At 38.7% G+C, this 18,248-nt stretch overlaps 1 protein-coding gene across 1 annotated transcript in view; it reads left to right on the top strand.

Annotated features, from left to right (window-relative positions):
- Nucleotides 1-3,818: 3,818 nt before the first annotated feature.
- The window catches only part of Vgll3 (vestigial like family member 3), a 36,736-nt gene continuing 22,306 nt past the window's right edge, over nt 3,819-18,248 (top strand). Inside the window, exons 1-2 of the mRNA XM_042676957.1 lie at nt 3,819-3,944; nt 15,394-15,679. Coding sequence (XP_042532891.1) covers nt 3,819-3,944; nt 15,394-15,679 — 412 coding nt within the window. The remainder of the gene's footprint in view (nt 3,945-15,393; nt 15,680-18,248) is intronic.

Raw genomic sequence — 18,248 nt, 5'->3', positions numbered from 1 at the left:
TATTTGTAGTACACTGGGACACATGGATGCTATGACAATGGGGACAGGCATTGACTCTAGGTCTGGCTTCACTTTTCTCATTCAATAAACACAATCTGGCACCTCTTCAATGATAAATATGGGAGGTGACAGAATCAACCAACCTCTGCATGTCTCATGGAGAATAGACTCTTCTCCATGAGTGGGGTGGAGAAGGCAGATTGTGAATACATTATGTTGCAAAACAGTTATTTGAAGATATAGTTGGAGGCATTATGTGGAGTGTTGAGGAAAGGCTTCCTTCATACAAACTAGAATCATGGCCTCATGCAGATTTTACCTCTTGCTCCTAAATTGTCTCATCTCACCAAGACTTGTTCATTCTATCATATAATAGAAATGTTGAAACAGAATTTGCCGCATGTTCTGTTCTGTTGTGACTGTTAATGACTTCATATTTGCTCAGATCCCTTATGAGTTTGTAAGTTCTTCTAATCACTCTATCTTTTCCTTTTTTGTCAATGAATGTTTATTAAGCCAAGAATTATATCACTGAGATTCAGAGATAAAATCAACTCTGTTCTCAAGCAGCTAAGGTCATGTTGGGGAGACAAGGAACAATTTCAGATAACGTTGTTAAGTAATGGTTAGTATGAGAAGGGCAATATCCATAGAGCTGGAGCTGCTGAGATGCTTGGAGCTAGTTTCCTTTGTATGTCTTAAAAGATGACTACTTAAACAATAAGGAAGAGAGCAAGTGAAGGAGAGGCTGGTTGTGCGTGTTCTTCACATCTATGCATACCTGGGCAGATGGTTCTATAAATGTAGGAGATGGTCCTATGCAATGTGCTAGACTGAATGACTAAGAATTGGAACTGCAGATTATAGGGAGTTATGGTAAAGAATATTTTAAAGAGGGAGTAGACCTCATTACACCACTAGACTTGCAGTGGTTGGAGCAGTAAAAATAGGATTGTAGGGTGCGTGATTGTGACTCACACCTATTATCCTAGCTACTCAGGAGAGTGAGATCTAAGGATATCTATTTGAAATTAGTATGACCACAATCATTTGTGAGACTCTTAACTCCAATTAATCAGCACAAATGTAGAAGTGGAAGTGTGACCCAAGTGGTAGAGCACCAATCTTGAGTGGAGAAAAAGAAACAACAAGCAAACAAATAAAAGAATGAGGCCTAGGTTCAACACACACACAAACCCCAATAGGATTGTAAATTGTGAAGAATGGCTTAGAATGTGTTTGAATTTGAGATCTGAGAATCAGCAAGGATCTTCTTCAGGAGTCTAAGTGAGACATATTGAAAGGATTAAGACTAGAGCAAAAATTTAAGGTGATGGGGGAAGAACAGCAGTAGAAATGTGAAATTTTAGATCTACTGGATGCCATAACCAGATGTGAGGACTGTGAGGAGAAGGAGCATCAGAAGATTTTCACATTGTGTATAACTAGAACAACTGGTAGCTGGAGATTTTGCTATCTGGGATGGACATTTGATGAGATGGACCAGACTGGGGATATGAGGAGATTGCCAATACTGGTAGTGGTTCTTGTGGAACATCTCTATGGAACTCTGTAGAAAGAAGTGGAATACATGGGGCTGAAGCACAAAAAGGGGTGTGACCTAGGGGTAAGCATTTAATAAACAACATTCAATATTCAATGGGAGCAACAAGTGAATGAATAAAAGCTACTATGGAGTAGCAAAAGGTCCCCAGAAAATCTATTGCAGTTATATTTATAGAGTGTGCTGGAGTATCTTGTGTGTGTTAAGGCATACATCGGTATGTGTTTGCAAAATATCACTGATAAGGTGGCTGAAAAAATCAAAAACTTATTTTTCAGTTCTGGAAGGTGGAAATCCAATCCAGAATCTATATGAAGTCAGTATTGGTTTTTAGTGAGCCCTTGTTTTCCTGGCTTGTAAATAAGAACTTCACAGGAACTTTTCTTTCTTCTGTGCTAGGCCAGAAAACAGAGGGAGAGGGAAATAGAGAGGGAGAGAGAATGAGGGAGAAAGATGGAGATTGTCTTATAAGGACGTCAATCCTATCTGAGTAGACTCTACCTCATGTCCTCATTGAGCCTATATGACCGCTTTAAAGGTCTGTCTTTAGACACAGTCACATGGGTAGGGAGAGCTTAAGGCTTCAAGGCATAAACTCTAGGGGAACAAAATTCACTGTAACATCAGTGCATTTGTTTTCAAACCGACTTTTCTTGGGGCGGGGAGAGTAGACTTTTCTGTCTATCACACACTTTGCTGTTCTTCTAAAAGATCAGAGAGCTAGAGTTTGTTCACTGGTAAAATAAATCATATTATTTTTCTTTCTTTCTTTTTTCTTTTTTGGTCGGTGATGGGGCTTGCACTCTGGGCTTGTGCACTGTCCCTTTGCTCTTCAGCTCAAGACGGAGCACTCTACCGCTTGAGCCACAGCACCACTTCAGGTTTTCTAGTGGCTCATTGGAGATAAGAGTCTCATGGACTTTGCTTCCCGGGCTGGCTTTGAACCTTGATCCTCAGATCTCAGCCTCCTGAGTAGCTAGGATTTCAGGCCTGAGCCACCAGCGCCCGGCTAAGTCATCTTTTTCTACAATTGTATCAATGAATATTTATGTGTGTACAGATTTTCTTCCTCCTTTTGGACAGGGTTAAAAGCTACTTGCAAATAAATAGGACTTCTATTGACTTCTACTGCTGTATGGAACACAGCGGAAGAAAAAGCCAGAAAGGTACACAACTCACAAAAATGCATGCCATGAAGTTATAAATTCAAAGCGGAGGTTTGCTTGTGTGTGTGTGTGTGTTGGGGGGGGGGGATACGGTGCATTCTTTGGCATGTACACACTTGCAATCACGTTCACTTTCACCTATGGCTATTTTGGAATGTAGGAACTGATCCTTTATTTTCCGCCTGCTCTGTTTTCCCTCTTGGTACACGTGGCCTTCTTTAGATAGGATTGTAGGGTCTGGGTTGATGCTCTTGAAGGAAAAAAAAAAAAGTTGCTGGGAATTGAGAAACCCTAGCCCTGGAGGAGGCCAGGTGATGGGTGTCAGCAGCAGGGTGGGGACCCGCGGACTCCGAGGGCGCGGAATCGTTGACATACCATTCCCCTCCCACCCGCCTCGCACCCGGGCGGAGGGAGGCGGAGAGGTCTGCAAACTTCGCTCCAATCCGCAACCAGCCCTCCCCAGGGTCCCCCTGCCGGGCGACCCGCCCACCGGCTCTCGGAGTTGGGTGAGGGGGAACTTTGCAAAGCAACTCCTCTGAGCCTGGGAAGGCAAAGTGCTTCCCCCCCCACCCCCCAGCATTCAACCCCCTCTCAAGCATCCCCCCCCCCCAATCTCTTGCTCCCGCCTCTGGGTCCTGGCCCAGCCGCGATCGCCGGTGATAGGACGAGCCCGGGGCGTGCAGGGTGTAGACGCAAACCAGTGTCCCGGCTCCCCAGGGCTGCCTCACCCCGGGGCCCGGGCAGCGGTGGTGGTTGGCGCTGCCGTGGGTCTCGAGAGCGCGGCCATGCTCCCGCCGTGGCGCGGGCGGCGGCGTCCCGGAGCGGCTGTCTCGTAAAGCACGAAGGCGGAGAGCAGGGAGGGGGAGGTGGCACCCGGAGGGGCTGAAGATGAAGGTGCCCGCGCATGGGCCGCCGCTGATTGCCCACCCCTCCCCAGCTCGCGCCCGGCGCGGAGCCCCAGGCCGCGGAGGACCCGCCTCCGCCGCAGTAGCAGCCGGAGCCGCGACGCGGGCGGCGGCGCAGGCGGCGGCGCCCCTCGCGCCCGCGCGCACGGCCGCCACCCGGGGGTCGCCGCTGCCCCAGCTGCCATGAGTTGTGCGGAGGTGATGTATCACCCCCAGCCGCATGGAGCGCCCCAGTATCTGCCCAACCCCGTGGCAGCTGCAACCTGCCCCACAGCCTGCTATCATCCGGCTCCCCAACCTGGCCAGCAGGTGAGTCACCGACCGGGCAGCCGGCCGGGGGCGGGGGCCGAGGGCACCGGGAGTATCGGTCTGGGGCTCCGGCGGTGGCGACGGCCGTCCCCGCCGGGATGGGTGGCGCAGACCATGCCCCGGGACCTGCGGGAGCGCCCGTGAGCGCGGACCGCCCGCGGAGGAGAGGCGCGGGGGCTGCGGGCAGCGCGGGGCGGGTGGGGAGTCTTGGAGAGACCGTACCTGCCGGAGGGAGGGGGCCGCGGCGGAGCTGCGCGCACCCCAGCTCCCGGGCGGCTGGCCTTTAGTCACCCCGGCTGTCAGGACTCGGTCTCTGAAGCTCACCCAGGGGCATCTGGTTTAGGACCATGTGAGTAAACTTCCTTTCCAAGCAAATGTTTTCTTTCTTTGGAATGCTGAGAGAGTTCCAGGGCTTTCTGGATTGAAGAGGAGGAAGTGTGTGCGGCCGAGGTGGCCCAGGCTACCTGACCAGTGAGCTCACAGGGTTGACCTTTCCGAGACTTGTAGGGTGGGACAGCGCGTCTGATGTAATCTATAGCAGCAGAAGGTTTCTAGAACTTCTTTTATGGCTGTGGTTTAGAGGCACGGGGGATGCCCGGGCTCTTCATTCATTTCCTCACCCCACCAAAAGACAGTTGGTTATAGGAGGTGTTCAGGCTGTGGATCCCATTCGAGAGGTAACCTTGAATCTCTGAATTGTGGGGGCGCCGCCATGCCAGGGGACTGAAAATGTTGTCCGTAAAAACGGATCTGGGGCTAGGTAGGAGATGATGGAGTTACTTTGGATAAGGGAGAGTAAGACTCCAGAAAACTGAAAAACAAGTGCCCTGGGATATTAAGGTGGACACAAGAGCAAGTGCACCAAAGTTTAGTTAGCCCTGTAATATATATATATATATATATATATATGCATATACATATATATATATTGAAGTATGTTTGTGGCAAGGGGCTGTATGTACCAAATAGTCTTCCTCAGACTGTGGTGATTAGTGGGTGTTGATTTCATGAAACAACAATAAAAGTAATAATACAACTAGACACACTGAGAAAATTATAATGCGCAGAATTGATTGGTTATTCATTTCTTCAGAACTATGTTTTATTCAAACCCTAAGGGTTTTTGGCCTTGGCATTAACTAGATCTTTGAATCTGGACATTTTCTCAGTCTCTTTCTCTGTGCTTACACGTGTGGTGTTACTTTTTGGAAATAACAACCAAAAAAAACAGGTTTGTTTAAAATGTAGTTGGTTGTAAAATTCAGCTGATTCTGAAAGGGTACAGCTAACTTAACTGAGGACCACTGAGAGCACGTAGAGGAAGGAATCCTACTTTCTTGTGATGATTTATTCATTGATTGTAGTATCTAGCAGTTTTATTATTTCAAAGCAAAGTGACTTCTGAGGAGAAGGATAGAAAAGTATTTTGTGATTATGGTCAGGGGAAACAGATAAAAACATTTTGTATAGTCGTTTGCTTTTCTTTGGCATATACCAAATATAAGTAATGAAGAAAGCCACATCAGTTTAATTCAGGCAAGTAAGGCAAAGAAACTGCAGGTATGAGTAGTTCTCAGGACTGGATAAAGTATTCTTTCCTTCCTCTCTGATACCTTAGGAGCCTTCAAAATTACCAGTTGGAATGTGGATGAGAATAGGCTCTAAATGTTAAGAAGGATACTTTCCTGTCTTTAAAACAAACAAAAACTAGTAGGAATAAGGGAATAAGGTGGCTTATTTGAAAATCTGTGAAATGAGGTTCATAAAAATATGCATCTATTATTTACATTAGTATTGTAATTTTAGCTGAAATTATAATTTCATATAAAAATTATGAATGTCCCATCATAACTTCATTTTCAGTAAGAAATGACTGCATATACTTAATCTTAGTTTTGCAATAGTACTGAGTCTCAGCCCCCAAATTCCATTCTTTTGCTAAATCCATCAACAAGCTGCAGAATGAACTACAAAAAAGAAAAAAGAAAAAAAAGAAAAAAAAAAAGCCTGAATTGTCTCCATGGCTCTGTTGCCTAGTGGTCAACTTCTGCTATATTTGCGCTTCTGTAAACAGCACTTAAGGAGATGTTTGGCTGAATACAAGGGTAGAGTTGAGAGATGTGTTTGGAAATTTTCATGTTACTTTAACTAAATTGACTTATTCAAGATTTCTTTCTGCTTTTTCCTTGTGAGGAAACTGTTTGACTACTAGTGGTCAGTAAAATGAACAGAGACTTGACAGTAACTACTGTTCTTTTTACTGTTAGGAGTTTATTTTGATGACCTATATTTTCTCTTTGGAGAAAACAGTAAATCAGGAATTCTTATCAGGCTGACAACATTTTTAGACTATGCAGTGCGTGGGTGAAGTGGGACTAATATTGACTTGGCCCTAATGTAGTCATCTGAGAATACATATTTTGGTTGTTTTTGCATTCCATAAGGTTTTATCATTATTATCCATGAAGATTGTTTTCTCCGTACATGGGAAGTGACCCCTAATAGCATCTTGCCTGGGAGACAAAAATAAGGGATGTTATTCCTACTGCATTTGAAAAACTGAGTTGTTAAGGAGAGAGAAATGAAAAAACAACAGAAATAGTGGGAGAATAGTCAACCAAATTTAAAGTTTATTTATAAAATAAATGCAAGAAAAGAGAGTACTATAGTTTTGTACAACTTTTACATTTATTTGTAGTAATATGTCCTTCCTTTGATTTTTTTTTCCCCATCTATAGCTCTGAAGTCTTTTGTATGCTTTCTTTTGTGTTTTACAGTGCAGAGGATCAAACTCAGGGTCCCACACATGCCAGGCAGACATTCACCACTGGGCTCCATCCCCAGCCCTCTATTCCTTATAAGTCAGTGTGTCAAAATTGGTTCATGATGGAATTTAACCATAGGCCTATTTCTCTCTCAATACATGATCATACATGAAATTCTCCTTTGAAATGACATAATCTCATTTTCTACAAAGTTGAAAAGTGAAACTTTTCAAGTCAGGTTTTTAATTAAAAATATTATGTGTTGTTATAAGTGAGTTGTACGCAAATATTTACAAACATAATAACCTCAGCTATATAAGCTCTAGTGTGTTAGTTAGGCATAGAGTTGGTTAAATGAATAAAAGCAATCTGTAAATACCTGAGGAGCAAATTTTGTAGTCCCTGATAATTAACTCCAAGAAATTGTGTGGCCGTGCACAACATAACTGCGTGTTTTATAGAGCCAGGGATTTGTGAGGGATAGTGAGTAACCTAGGATCGCTTGCATCCACCAGTCCACTTGGGACTGAGCATCTCAGCACATACTCTGAAGGCTAATGCCACTGCTGAATATGTACAGAAAAGTGTTCATATCATGCACTGGTGGCTCATGCCTGAAGTCTTAATTACTCTGGAGGCTGAGATATGAGGAACACAGTTCAAAGCCAGACCAGGCAGGAAAGACCATGAAACTTATCTCATGAATCACTGAAAAACCAGAAGTGGAGCTGTGGCTCAATTGGTAGTACAGTAGCCTTGAGCAAAAATACTTAAGGACAGTGTAGTGCCCAGGCCCTGAGTTCAAACTCCAGAACTGGCACACACACACACACACACACACACACACATGCGTGCACATGCACACACATACTTACACACGCACAAATAGAGTTCATTTTCATGTGTACCACTGATGGTAAGAACCAGGAGAAAGTATTGAAATATGTGTCAGGAAAAATTGAGGGCCCTAATGTGACATCAAAGATGCCTTTCGTACCCAGTGAATGTCTCCTCTTACTCTGCTGTCAAAATAGTTCCTCATATCCATACTTTTAAAATCAGGAAGATATGTAAAGTCTCCTGAATGCTATAGTTTATATGTAAGATGACATGAGCAGAGAACAATTCCTAAATTCTATCTATAGAAGTTATATATAATAAAGTTTTCTTTACTTTTATTTTTAATAATCACACTTCAACCTTGATGTAAGTTAGCACACATTTATGCTGTCCTATTTGAGAGTAACAGCTGGCTCAATGCACATGCATGCTTTTACTTAAACAATTGGATTTCCCTGGGATGCAACACTGCAGTTATAAAGTTTGGAAAATTTTCAAACTCTCTGTACTCTGCCACCTTGGTTAAATCATGAAACTTCTCTGAGTATTTGTATGTCATGGGAAAATTCTGGAAAAATTATACTTCAGTCTTTCCATTTACATCTGGCAAAATGCGTTTTCTTAGGGTCGACATAATGAAGATTTCAAAACTGATTGATGGCAAAATTAGGACCTCCAGGTCCCCAACTTCCCAGTGAACCAGGTGCAGAATCTTTCTACCATGCCAGGCAATCTCGCCGAAGGAATTTTTCTTTTTGGCTATTGCAAAATGGACTTATTTTTGTCTTTAGTGCCCCCAATCAACGTTTTTTTGATAAAGAAGATTAATATGAAGTAGATTCTTTGGCCTTGGAGTTTGAGATTCTTTCCAAGTCCTTGGTAGTGTACTTTTTTTTTTAATTGAGGCATTCCAAAGGCCTTTTGCAAGCATTTATATTATGCTAATGACTTTTGCTATCAATGTTGCATCTTTTGTTGATGAAGCAGAATATCCACTTAGTAAATGAACATTTATTTATAAGAAAATACCAGAAGTGATATTGACACTCCCTTTTAAGTGCCACATATTTTACTGTCTTTCTAACGTAAAATTTAATTTCATTAAAGAAGTAAGAATACAAGTATAACACAAATTATTTTAGCACACACACTACTTAAGCAAAGGATTTAATTCTTCTTTCAACCATAAAGGAGAACTTGTGTATTTCTAAGGATTGATACAGGACTTGTTTGACAAAGTGCAGTCCCTATAATTCCACAATACACAAATTAACTTGACTGCCAAGTCTTAAAAGCTTACACTCCTCCATAGTTGCAGGTCCCCAGTAACTTCCCAACCGAAAGATTTCAAAACTACAGGAAGTTAAACTTTAAAGTAACTGAACCTTGGCTCTCGCAGCCAAATAGAATAAGAATTACAAAAGGAAAGGACTGAAAAATCATAAAAGCATACACAGTGAAAACATGTTCATCAAGAAACCAGTAACATGGCACACACAGTGAGACGAGAAATTTAAGAGAAGGAGCTTTTGGCCAAATGCAAGGAAGTCCTACTTCATCACCATTTGGTAAAGTTTTCCATTTGGCAGAGTTTAAGATGGAGGTGATATGACAAATATTTAGGGAAAAAGGAGTAGCCTTGCTCTCTTGTGCAACATCTCTTCAGGATATTTCAGAAGAGACACTGAGCTGACCATGTTGAACAATATGTATATTTGTCTTATCTTCATTTGTGCAGACACCATTTTCAATGAGGATAAAACAATTAAAGCACTTGAAGCCTATGGCCAATCCTAAAGTAAATTTGAAAGTTCGATTACAGCAATTTTAAAATAAATGTGGATTAATTACATATTGTGGTGCTTAACTAATTTCATACTCACGCCTCTGCTTCAAGCTAACTTTTGACAAAAATTCTCAAAAGAAATATAACAGTCATAGATAATAATGAAAGGTATTATCTCTAGAAAGTTTCTTTTTTTTTAAATTTGAGAAATCAACTCTCCGTAAGAGTTGAATTTCAGGCTGTTGTAGAGGCAATGAGGGTAGTAATTTTGAGCAAAATTCTACCCCCAGCCTTTCAAAACATACCTCTTTAAGCAGCTGTTTTTCTGCTTTGGCTCCTCATTTAAGAAGACCCTGAGAAGTGCCTTGAACCATTAGGCACACACAGCTGCTGTTAGAACAACTCGTAAATACCATATTTATACATATCTCAGTAGATACCAGATTTATGCTAGTGATTTACTAGTGTGCTCTGAGCTGGGGTAACTGAGCTATTTTTCACTTGTCTCCTAATATTGGTAGAGGAAAAAAGTGACCTAATCTCAACAGGTGTCCTTTCTTCTTAAAACTGTTATTATTTTAGGATGCCCAATTGCTTTTCCTTGGAGGATAGAGTAGGAAGACTCTAAAGATATATCCTTTTATGTATCATAACCAGTTTCTAGGAATTGGGCTAGATGGCCCACATCTGGAAGTGAGTTAGTGTTCAGTTGTCTGTAGATGAATTTTTGGCTAGGGTTCTGTGAAATCAAAAGAGGTGGCCAATGAAAGAAACAAAATAAAGTGTGAATTTGTCTAAAACTCCAGTATTTTGCTTATTAGGATATAGAGTTGGATGAGACCACTGAAATAATCCAATCAAAATACTTCATTTTCAGAAAGGCAAGCTCAGGGCCAAAAGGTTCTTAGACTTGCTCTGAAAATTTGGTGAAATTCTCTTTGCCATTTTCTTTGCTATTTGATTTATTTGTCTTGTTTTCTCCTTATATCTGTTATCTTACAGAGCAGAATTCAATTCATGGTTACCTAATGTTCCCTCCCTACTTTCCTCATTTAAAAAATTTGGAATATTAGCTACTTGGAGAAATAACAGTTAATCATTTGGATAAACCATGGAGCTTTCTTTATTTACTGTTTCCTTCAAATCTTTTCCTAGCTATGCACAGTTTCATTTATGGGATGGAGTATGCTGTTTTTCTTCATATATCCAAATGCTTGCACAATTGCTGACACAAATAAGAATCAATGGGAAGTTGGTTGAATGAATGGATGGATAATTTGAAAGCATCATACCTAAGTCTAGTCACAGGATTATGCACACATACCAGAGATTTATACATCAGAAACTGTTGTTTCATTCAAAGTAGTTGGTTTGAGTAAGAAGACATACTCTAATGATGTGATCATTGCTTAAAACATTTTGGGAATGCAAATTTTGAAATTGCTTCTAAGCCTGTGGCACATTTTTTTTTAACTTCATCAAAAGTGGAAAATTTTCATCCGTGGAGAGGGTAGGTTTTTTTTATTATTATTATTATTATGACCAGAATCATTTAAAGGCCATGTACACAAAAGTAGCACATCAGATTAAGCAATATTATTTTTGGTTTGCTTCTCTCTACTATTAAAAATTAAAAAAAAACCAAGCAGACAAAAACAAACCCAGAATCATGAGGTGTGACTGTTTCTTATGAGCTGACTTTGCTCACATTTTCCAAAATAGAATTTCTGGTTGTAGGCATGTGCAGTATGTATCTGATAGCCAAGGGGCCAATGTATTTTCAGATGTGTGACTTAGAAAATCATTGCATTTATTAATAGCATATCTCTAATATCTCACATATCTCTAATATGTTTAAACTAAATTTTAAATGCTATAGCTAACCTTATATATTATTTTTAAGACTAGACCAATGACAGATAACTTTGTTATAATAGCAGTTTTCACTTCCCTTTTGTTCTTGTTAGAATGGGATGGTATCCTTGGGTTTGAATTAGTTTATTCAGCCAAAATAATTATCTTATAGAGACTCATTCTCCCTAGTCTATTTATTAGCACATACTTTGTAGTCATATACTTCTACTTAGGTGATCCTTACTCTAGACAACTAGGTTTTGCATATGTAAATTAGGAATTATTTTTTGGCTAATAATTTGTGTGTCAGAGTTAAGTGAAACAAAATATATAAAAGATCTGTGGTGTGTTTTCCAAGAGTATCTTGGAACAACATCTTGTTTTTTTCGAAGAGTATCTCTCTGAGATATTAAAAAAAAATCTGTTGTACAAATAAAATTTTAAAAGTATGATCAAAGAGAAAGGGACTCCTTTTATGGACTTTCTGAGTTTGATGAATTTACTCTGGGTTAGTGGATTTTCTTTTTTTGAGGTTTAGAATATGTTTTAAACATAAAATAATCATTGCATTTATAAGAGAGAGCCAGTGGAAATCAAAAAAGAGTTGTTTCTAAATATCCAATGATTTCAGTGATTCATGAAAATACTTTTGTTTCCTTAAAAAAATTCCATATATGCACACTAATCATTTGGCCTTTTCCAGGCTTAACCCTTGGGGAGTTAGTGGTATTTGGCTCTTGTCAGAGAAGTCTCTTTCTGTCTCTCTCTGTCTCTGTCTCTCTATCTCTGTCTGTCTGTCTGTCTGTCTGTCTCTCTCATCAGACAAATCCTTTTCCTTATACATTCCTGCTGCAGTTTGGACCTGGCCAGCCTTCAGGTGGTGGCTTTTGGTTCCCACTATCCTTCATTCTTCTACTTTATACCTTTGTTATTACCCAACTATAGAGGTTCAATTTAAATATTTACATTCCCAACACATTTATTTTAACCTGATTACCAATAGCCCTGGTTAAAATAAGAATCTAAAAGTATCAAAAGGGCTCAATCACTACCTAAAATGATAATTTAAAATTGTATAAGTGTTATAAAATTGAGAACAAGAAGAAAGCAGACACAAAATTTAAATAGCAATTGACTCATGATAACATTCACACCACCCTAATTTTCTTCAGAAACACTTGATAGTTTGTTACTTTCTGATAGCTGTGGTTTGGTAGTTATAGTAAATGATTTGCCTTTTTTTAATGTGTACTTTTTCTATGTTCTGTATTTATTTGATATTCACTTTTTGGAATAAAATATCCTTAGTGTTAGAGTCAAAATCTCAATGCATTAGACCCTAGACTTCCAGAGTCAAGGTAAAAGTATAATTTAGTTCTTATTTTTCTTAAAATGATCAATCAGTTAAAAAATACCAACTCTCTCAAATATTTTTTTAATGGATGTCTTATAAAACTCTAAAGAACTGCTAACAAAACCAAAATAATCAAAATAAGAACCCCAGGTAGCTGTTAACTTCGAGGCACACATTACCTTTCATTACTACTGCACCATTGGAACAAATTTTTCCCAAGGTGACTTGAGTCTGGAGTTGAGTGAAATGTTGAAGATTGACAGACATAATAAGGGTTTTCTGGTGGTTTATTGGAGATAAGAGTCTCATGGACTTTTCCTGCCCAGGCTGGCTTTGAACTTTAATCCTCAGATCTCAGACTCTTGATTAGCTAGCATTATAGATATGAGCTGCTAGTGCTAAGCAAAATTACGTACTTTTAAAGATTAATTTTTTTACCTAACAACATACACAGTATTCAGAAAATTATTCTGTCTTAAATAGACTGAAATTCTATAGCATAAATTCAACTGCCATCAACTAAAATTTAAGATATTTTATGACTGCTTTTATTGGTCACCATGCTATTTTACTTTAGTATCAGGACTTAAACTTCTCAAATCGTACACACATAAAACTTTATTATATAAGAAATAATTGCTGTTAATTGAGGGTAAAATAAATACTTGGGTTTATTGGGGTAATTAACACAAGCAAGAGTCTTTTTGAAAGAATAAAATTTAAAATTAAACAAATAAAATATATTTAAAAATATTCATTTAAATATATTTAAAGCAAACTCACAAAGCTGAGCTGGATATAAGAACAACAAATCGGTTTTGTAGGTAATGATGAATCTTCTGGCCAGTGAACCACTGTAGTTGTTTTAATTTTCTTAAAATATAAAAACATTTTTTTCTGATCTCATGGAATATTCAGGAGAAAGTGCTTTCATATACTGTGACAATATACATTTTGGATAAATATATATACACATGGGGAAACAACACTGTGATTTGATTAATAAATCATACTGGTTTACTTTTATAATAGAATTTAAAGCTGGAAGTCATTTAGTTCAATCTACTCATTTTATCTGTAACTTATGTTACTATATTTTATTATAGAATTTAAGTATAAATACATTCAATATGTATAAAGCAGATTAAATAAATATAAACAGTAATTGTAATCATGTATTAATCAGAAGATATATCACGACACAAGGATGTATGATTGATCTATTATTCGACACAAATTTAAAATTAAAAAGGAGTACATATACGCACAAATAATGTTCCTGAGTTAGTAACCATCTCCTTATAATAGAATTGAAAGTCTCAAAAAAATATCAAATTTTTATTTCTAGGAGAAACTATGCAACTTATTTGATGATAAATTTATAGTTTTTGGCTATAAGTTGAAAAGTTAATAGTTGCGTATATAATTATAATATGTATGTTATGTGTTTTGATAACATAAGCAACCCTAGTGAACACTCTGGAAAAGTTTTCCATTCTTAGTTTATATTTGTTTTTTCAGAACATATTATTTTTCTCTAAGAAATGATGTGACAAAACATTAAGTTTTGTTTATATAATATAGAAAGTTTATTTGGTCACTAAAATCACACTTTTTATGAGATGTTAGCATTATCTTTTAAAAAGTAATTCACATTGAAGCATTTGATGATCAAAATAGCACATGCTTAGTAAAGAATATTGAAAAGGAAGAAAAAGAAACAATTAACTACCAGCATAACACAGAATAACAGCACAGAATATATTTCAGTGACCTGTCTCATTAGGTATGTTTCCTTTCTTCAACAAATTTCATGAGAACAAACAGACAGACAAAAGACATACACACACACATACACACACAGACATCTATACCTATGAATGCCTTATTGTGCATTCTGGCTCCCCTTTCTATGTTTCTGACTTTCAGCAACTCATTTAACTCCTTGATGATTTAATGTCTTTGTCTTTAAGTTTAGTAATAATAACTATGGTATGGGTTTGTAAATATTGAGTGAGGAAATAAGCCAGGGTTGGAGAAGTGTTTCTAGCATAATATAGGTTAATTTTTACTGTTGTGATGATCGTCTGTCAGTTATTTCACATTGCCAAAGTTTTCTCATTTTTATCTGAGAAAGATAGTCTTTGTTAGTATTTGGTATTATTTTCAGTAAGCCACAATAAAACATTTTTTCTTTCTATGATAATGGTGGTTAGCAGAACATCTGAAAAATATGTTCCATGCAAAATGGATCTTCACACAGACTTATTTTGTCATTTCAGTTTGAGTTTTGAGAAATGAGTTCAGCATATCTGCCAAATCCTTTTATAAGATGCTGCATTCCTGTTTTTATTTTAGTTTATTTCATTTATGAAAAGCTTTTCTTCTCCACCCTGCCCCTGGACAGTTAGGTCTCCTCTCCTCTCTTCTTCTTTATCCTAAGCTATAATGTCACTGCTACATAACATCTTTAATAGCCAATCTAAAATGGGGGGGGAGGGTTGGAAAAGAATCTGTCACTGTGTTTTAACCATCACTCTATTAGTGTAGTTGGATTTAAAGCAAAAACAACAAAACCAAAATTCTGTCTGACACTGAAAATATTGGAATTTGATAATGAACTTTTTTCTTTGCCAAATTTAAAATGACAGATTTTTTTTCCCCTCTCTTAGTGCAGAAGGAGGCAGCAGGTTTGGGGAGGGAAACGATAGAGTAAAATAGCTGTAGAAGAAACAGTTTGCAAACATATGTTAATATTTAGATTCTTTTTTTTTTGTAAGTGAAAAGTTAACTGGTTAATGCTTTTTTACAAACTGCCTTTGATACTGTGTTTTGTTTATTCCATCCCAGAAGAAGTTAGCGGTATACAGCAAGATGCAGGACTCTCTGGAAATCACCCTTCCCAGCAAACAAGAGGAGGAGGAGGAGGAGGATGAGGAGGAGGAGGAGGAGGAGAAAGACCAGCCTGCCGAGATGGAGTACCTTAACTCTCGCTGTGTCCTTTTCACTTATTTCCAGGGAGACATTGGGTCAGTAGTGGATGAACACTTCTCAAGAGCTTTGGGCCAAGCCAGCACCTTCCACCCAGAATCTGCCATTTCAAAAAGCAAGATGGGGCTAACCCCCCTATGGCGAGGTAAGAATTCAAAAGCAGATGCTGTCCAGGGCACTGTCTCTGTTACGCCACTGCCTGTACCAGGTTCCAGCTGGAGGCTTGCCCCTGGAGGACGGATATCCACTAGGTTTTTAATTTTTAAGGACAGCAAGGAATTTCTTTCAGACAAACAGCTGGATCAGTTTTGTCACATGTGGAATGCAGGATTGGAAAGGATGCAGTCACACCCCTTAAATTCCTCATGGAAAATAGTGATATAACTGAGCCTGAGTTTATAGTGGCTGTGAATGGAGCTGCAAAGCCCCATTGCTAAAGCCCCCATGGCCCAATTTGGATCTCTGAATAATAGGCGTGCCTGAATCAGCTTCTATTTAAAAAAAAAAATAGCTTTTGCTCATTCCTGTACGTGTTACGTGGTGACCTAGTAGAGGTCTGAATCTGAAGGGAACACAGGTTTAAAGCCTTATGTGTTCTTCCTGCAGCTTTTTTTTTCCTCTGTGGATTTATTATTCACTCTTTATAGAATACAATCTAGTCATCAAAAGTAGCATCTTTATGGTTTAATCTGATGTTTTTACCTTGATACACACAGAAAGCTTCAGATGAACTCTTCTTGATTGCCTTCGGTATGGAGGTAACAGAGATTTGTTTGCATCTGACTTCTGACTCATGAAAAATTGTGTGACGTCTTAATCATGGTAATTACAAGGCTAGAGGAGAAAATACCACGTCCTTCCCATGATAGCTTCAGAGAGAAGGCATTACAGATTTTTTTCCTCCAAATTACCTACTTACAAGAAGAATCTAATAACGTGGTTCTTTACATCTGCTTGCTTTCCTTATTAGGAAGATGGACATCACACAGAAGTCTGTGAGAAATTCAAATTCTTGAGCCATGCCTTAGACCTAGAGTATCAGACACTCTAGCTTGTATTAAATTAGCCTTTTCAGTGATTTAGATGGAGAAGAAAGTGTGACAAGTTCTGATCTAGTGCTGCTAGACATGTTGTAGGGTGCCTTGCCACAAATCCATTGCACCCACATCATACTCTATCAAATGCTCAGAGTGATCCTCATGAAGAAGCCACCTGAAGTAGGCTCAGGTGAGCTGTGACTACTGGCTCCTCTCAATTTCAGAGGAATGGTTCTACTCTGTTGGACAGGTGCTGGCTTGCTTGCTAGGTCTGATCTGTAGATCAAATGTTTTTTTTTCCCCCTTTCCCCCTTTTTGCTCTTTCCCTTTTCCTTTCCTTCCTCCCTGTCCATTCCCCTCCCATTTTTCTCTGGCATACACAATACTTAATTGGTAAATACCATGGACTTTTTTCCAGAAACTGAGCCCTAAGATGCTTATGGAGTCATCTCATATTCTATTTAACAGCATATAGTAAATGTTAATAATTTGTAGGAAGTAAGAAATCCTCAATGAATCTTATAGTTTTACTAAATAGCCTGTTAATAATAAATTCTATGAAAACAATGTTTCACTAGAGTAATAAATGTGATGTCCACTTTTTAAAAAAAAAACAAAAACTGTGGATTGCTCCGCCTGGAAAGCAGAAACTTGGGCCCAAAATTATCCATAGAAGTTGTTTACAGCATTACAGTCAGTAGAATTTACATATATATGCATATATTTACATATATATGTGTGTGTGTGTGTATATATATATATATATATATATATATATATGCAAAACCACTTCAATCCATGGGTACTCTTCATGTATATATATATATATATATATATATATATATAATTAGAATAATCAGAGATCTTTAAGCAGATGTAATATTTTAGTAAACAGAGTGAACAGTGATGTTTTTTAATGATTATGATAAAAGTTGTCTTTTATTTCATATCTTTTTCAAGTGTACCTCTTGTTTCATTCTAATGAAATTTATGTTGTACATAATTACTCTCCTACTGTGCAGTAAGTAGAATTCCGGATATGGGGACTAGAACAGCAAGTAGATTGACAGAAGCCTTCTGTCCACGTAATAGCTTTGTTTTGTTTTTTTCCTGGATGGTAGAGATAGTGAAAAAGATACTGTGACCTGCAGGATGACAATGGAAGCCTTATCTGAGATGGTTTCATCTCAAGAGACCTGAAGAAAATAATATTCTTCATATGAATATTTCTGAAAAAAAAATTCTACTGAGGAGAACTAGCCAGAGTAAAGGACCAGAAGATGGGCTGAACTTAGAATGTTCAGTGAGGGCCGGGTGCTGGTGGCTCACGCCTGTAATCCTAGCTACTCAGGAGGCTGAGATCTGAGGATTGCGGTTCAAAGCCAGCCCGGGCAGGAGAGACCGTGAGACTCCTATCTCCAATAAACCACCAGAAAACCGGAAGTGGCGCTATAGCGCAAGTGGTAGAGTGCTCACCTTGTGCTGAAGATCTGAGGGACAGTGCCAAGGCCCAGAGTTCAAGCCCCATGGCCGACCAAAAAAAAAAAAAAAAAAGAATGTTCAGTGAGGAACAGACATCCTTCGGTGCTTGAGGTGAAGTGATAGGACACATATTCTAAGGCATTTTGTCTCTTCCTCTCCCACTGTGACTATAAATACCCTATCTAGTTGGTTCAC

Source organism: Dipodomys spectabilis, unplaced genomic scaffold, assembly GCF_019054845.1.
Source record: "Dipodomys spectabilis isolate Male_0828 unplaced genomic scaffold, ASM1905484v1 ptg000032l, whole genome shotgun sequence".
Lineage (NCBI taxonomy): Eukaryota > Metazoa > Chordata > Mammalia > Rodentia > Heteromyidae > Dipodomys > Dipodomys spectabilis.
This window is presented reverse-complemented; position numbering and strand designations above follow the sequence as displayed.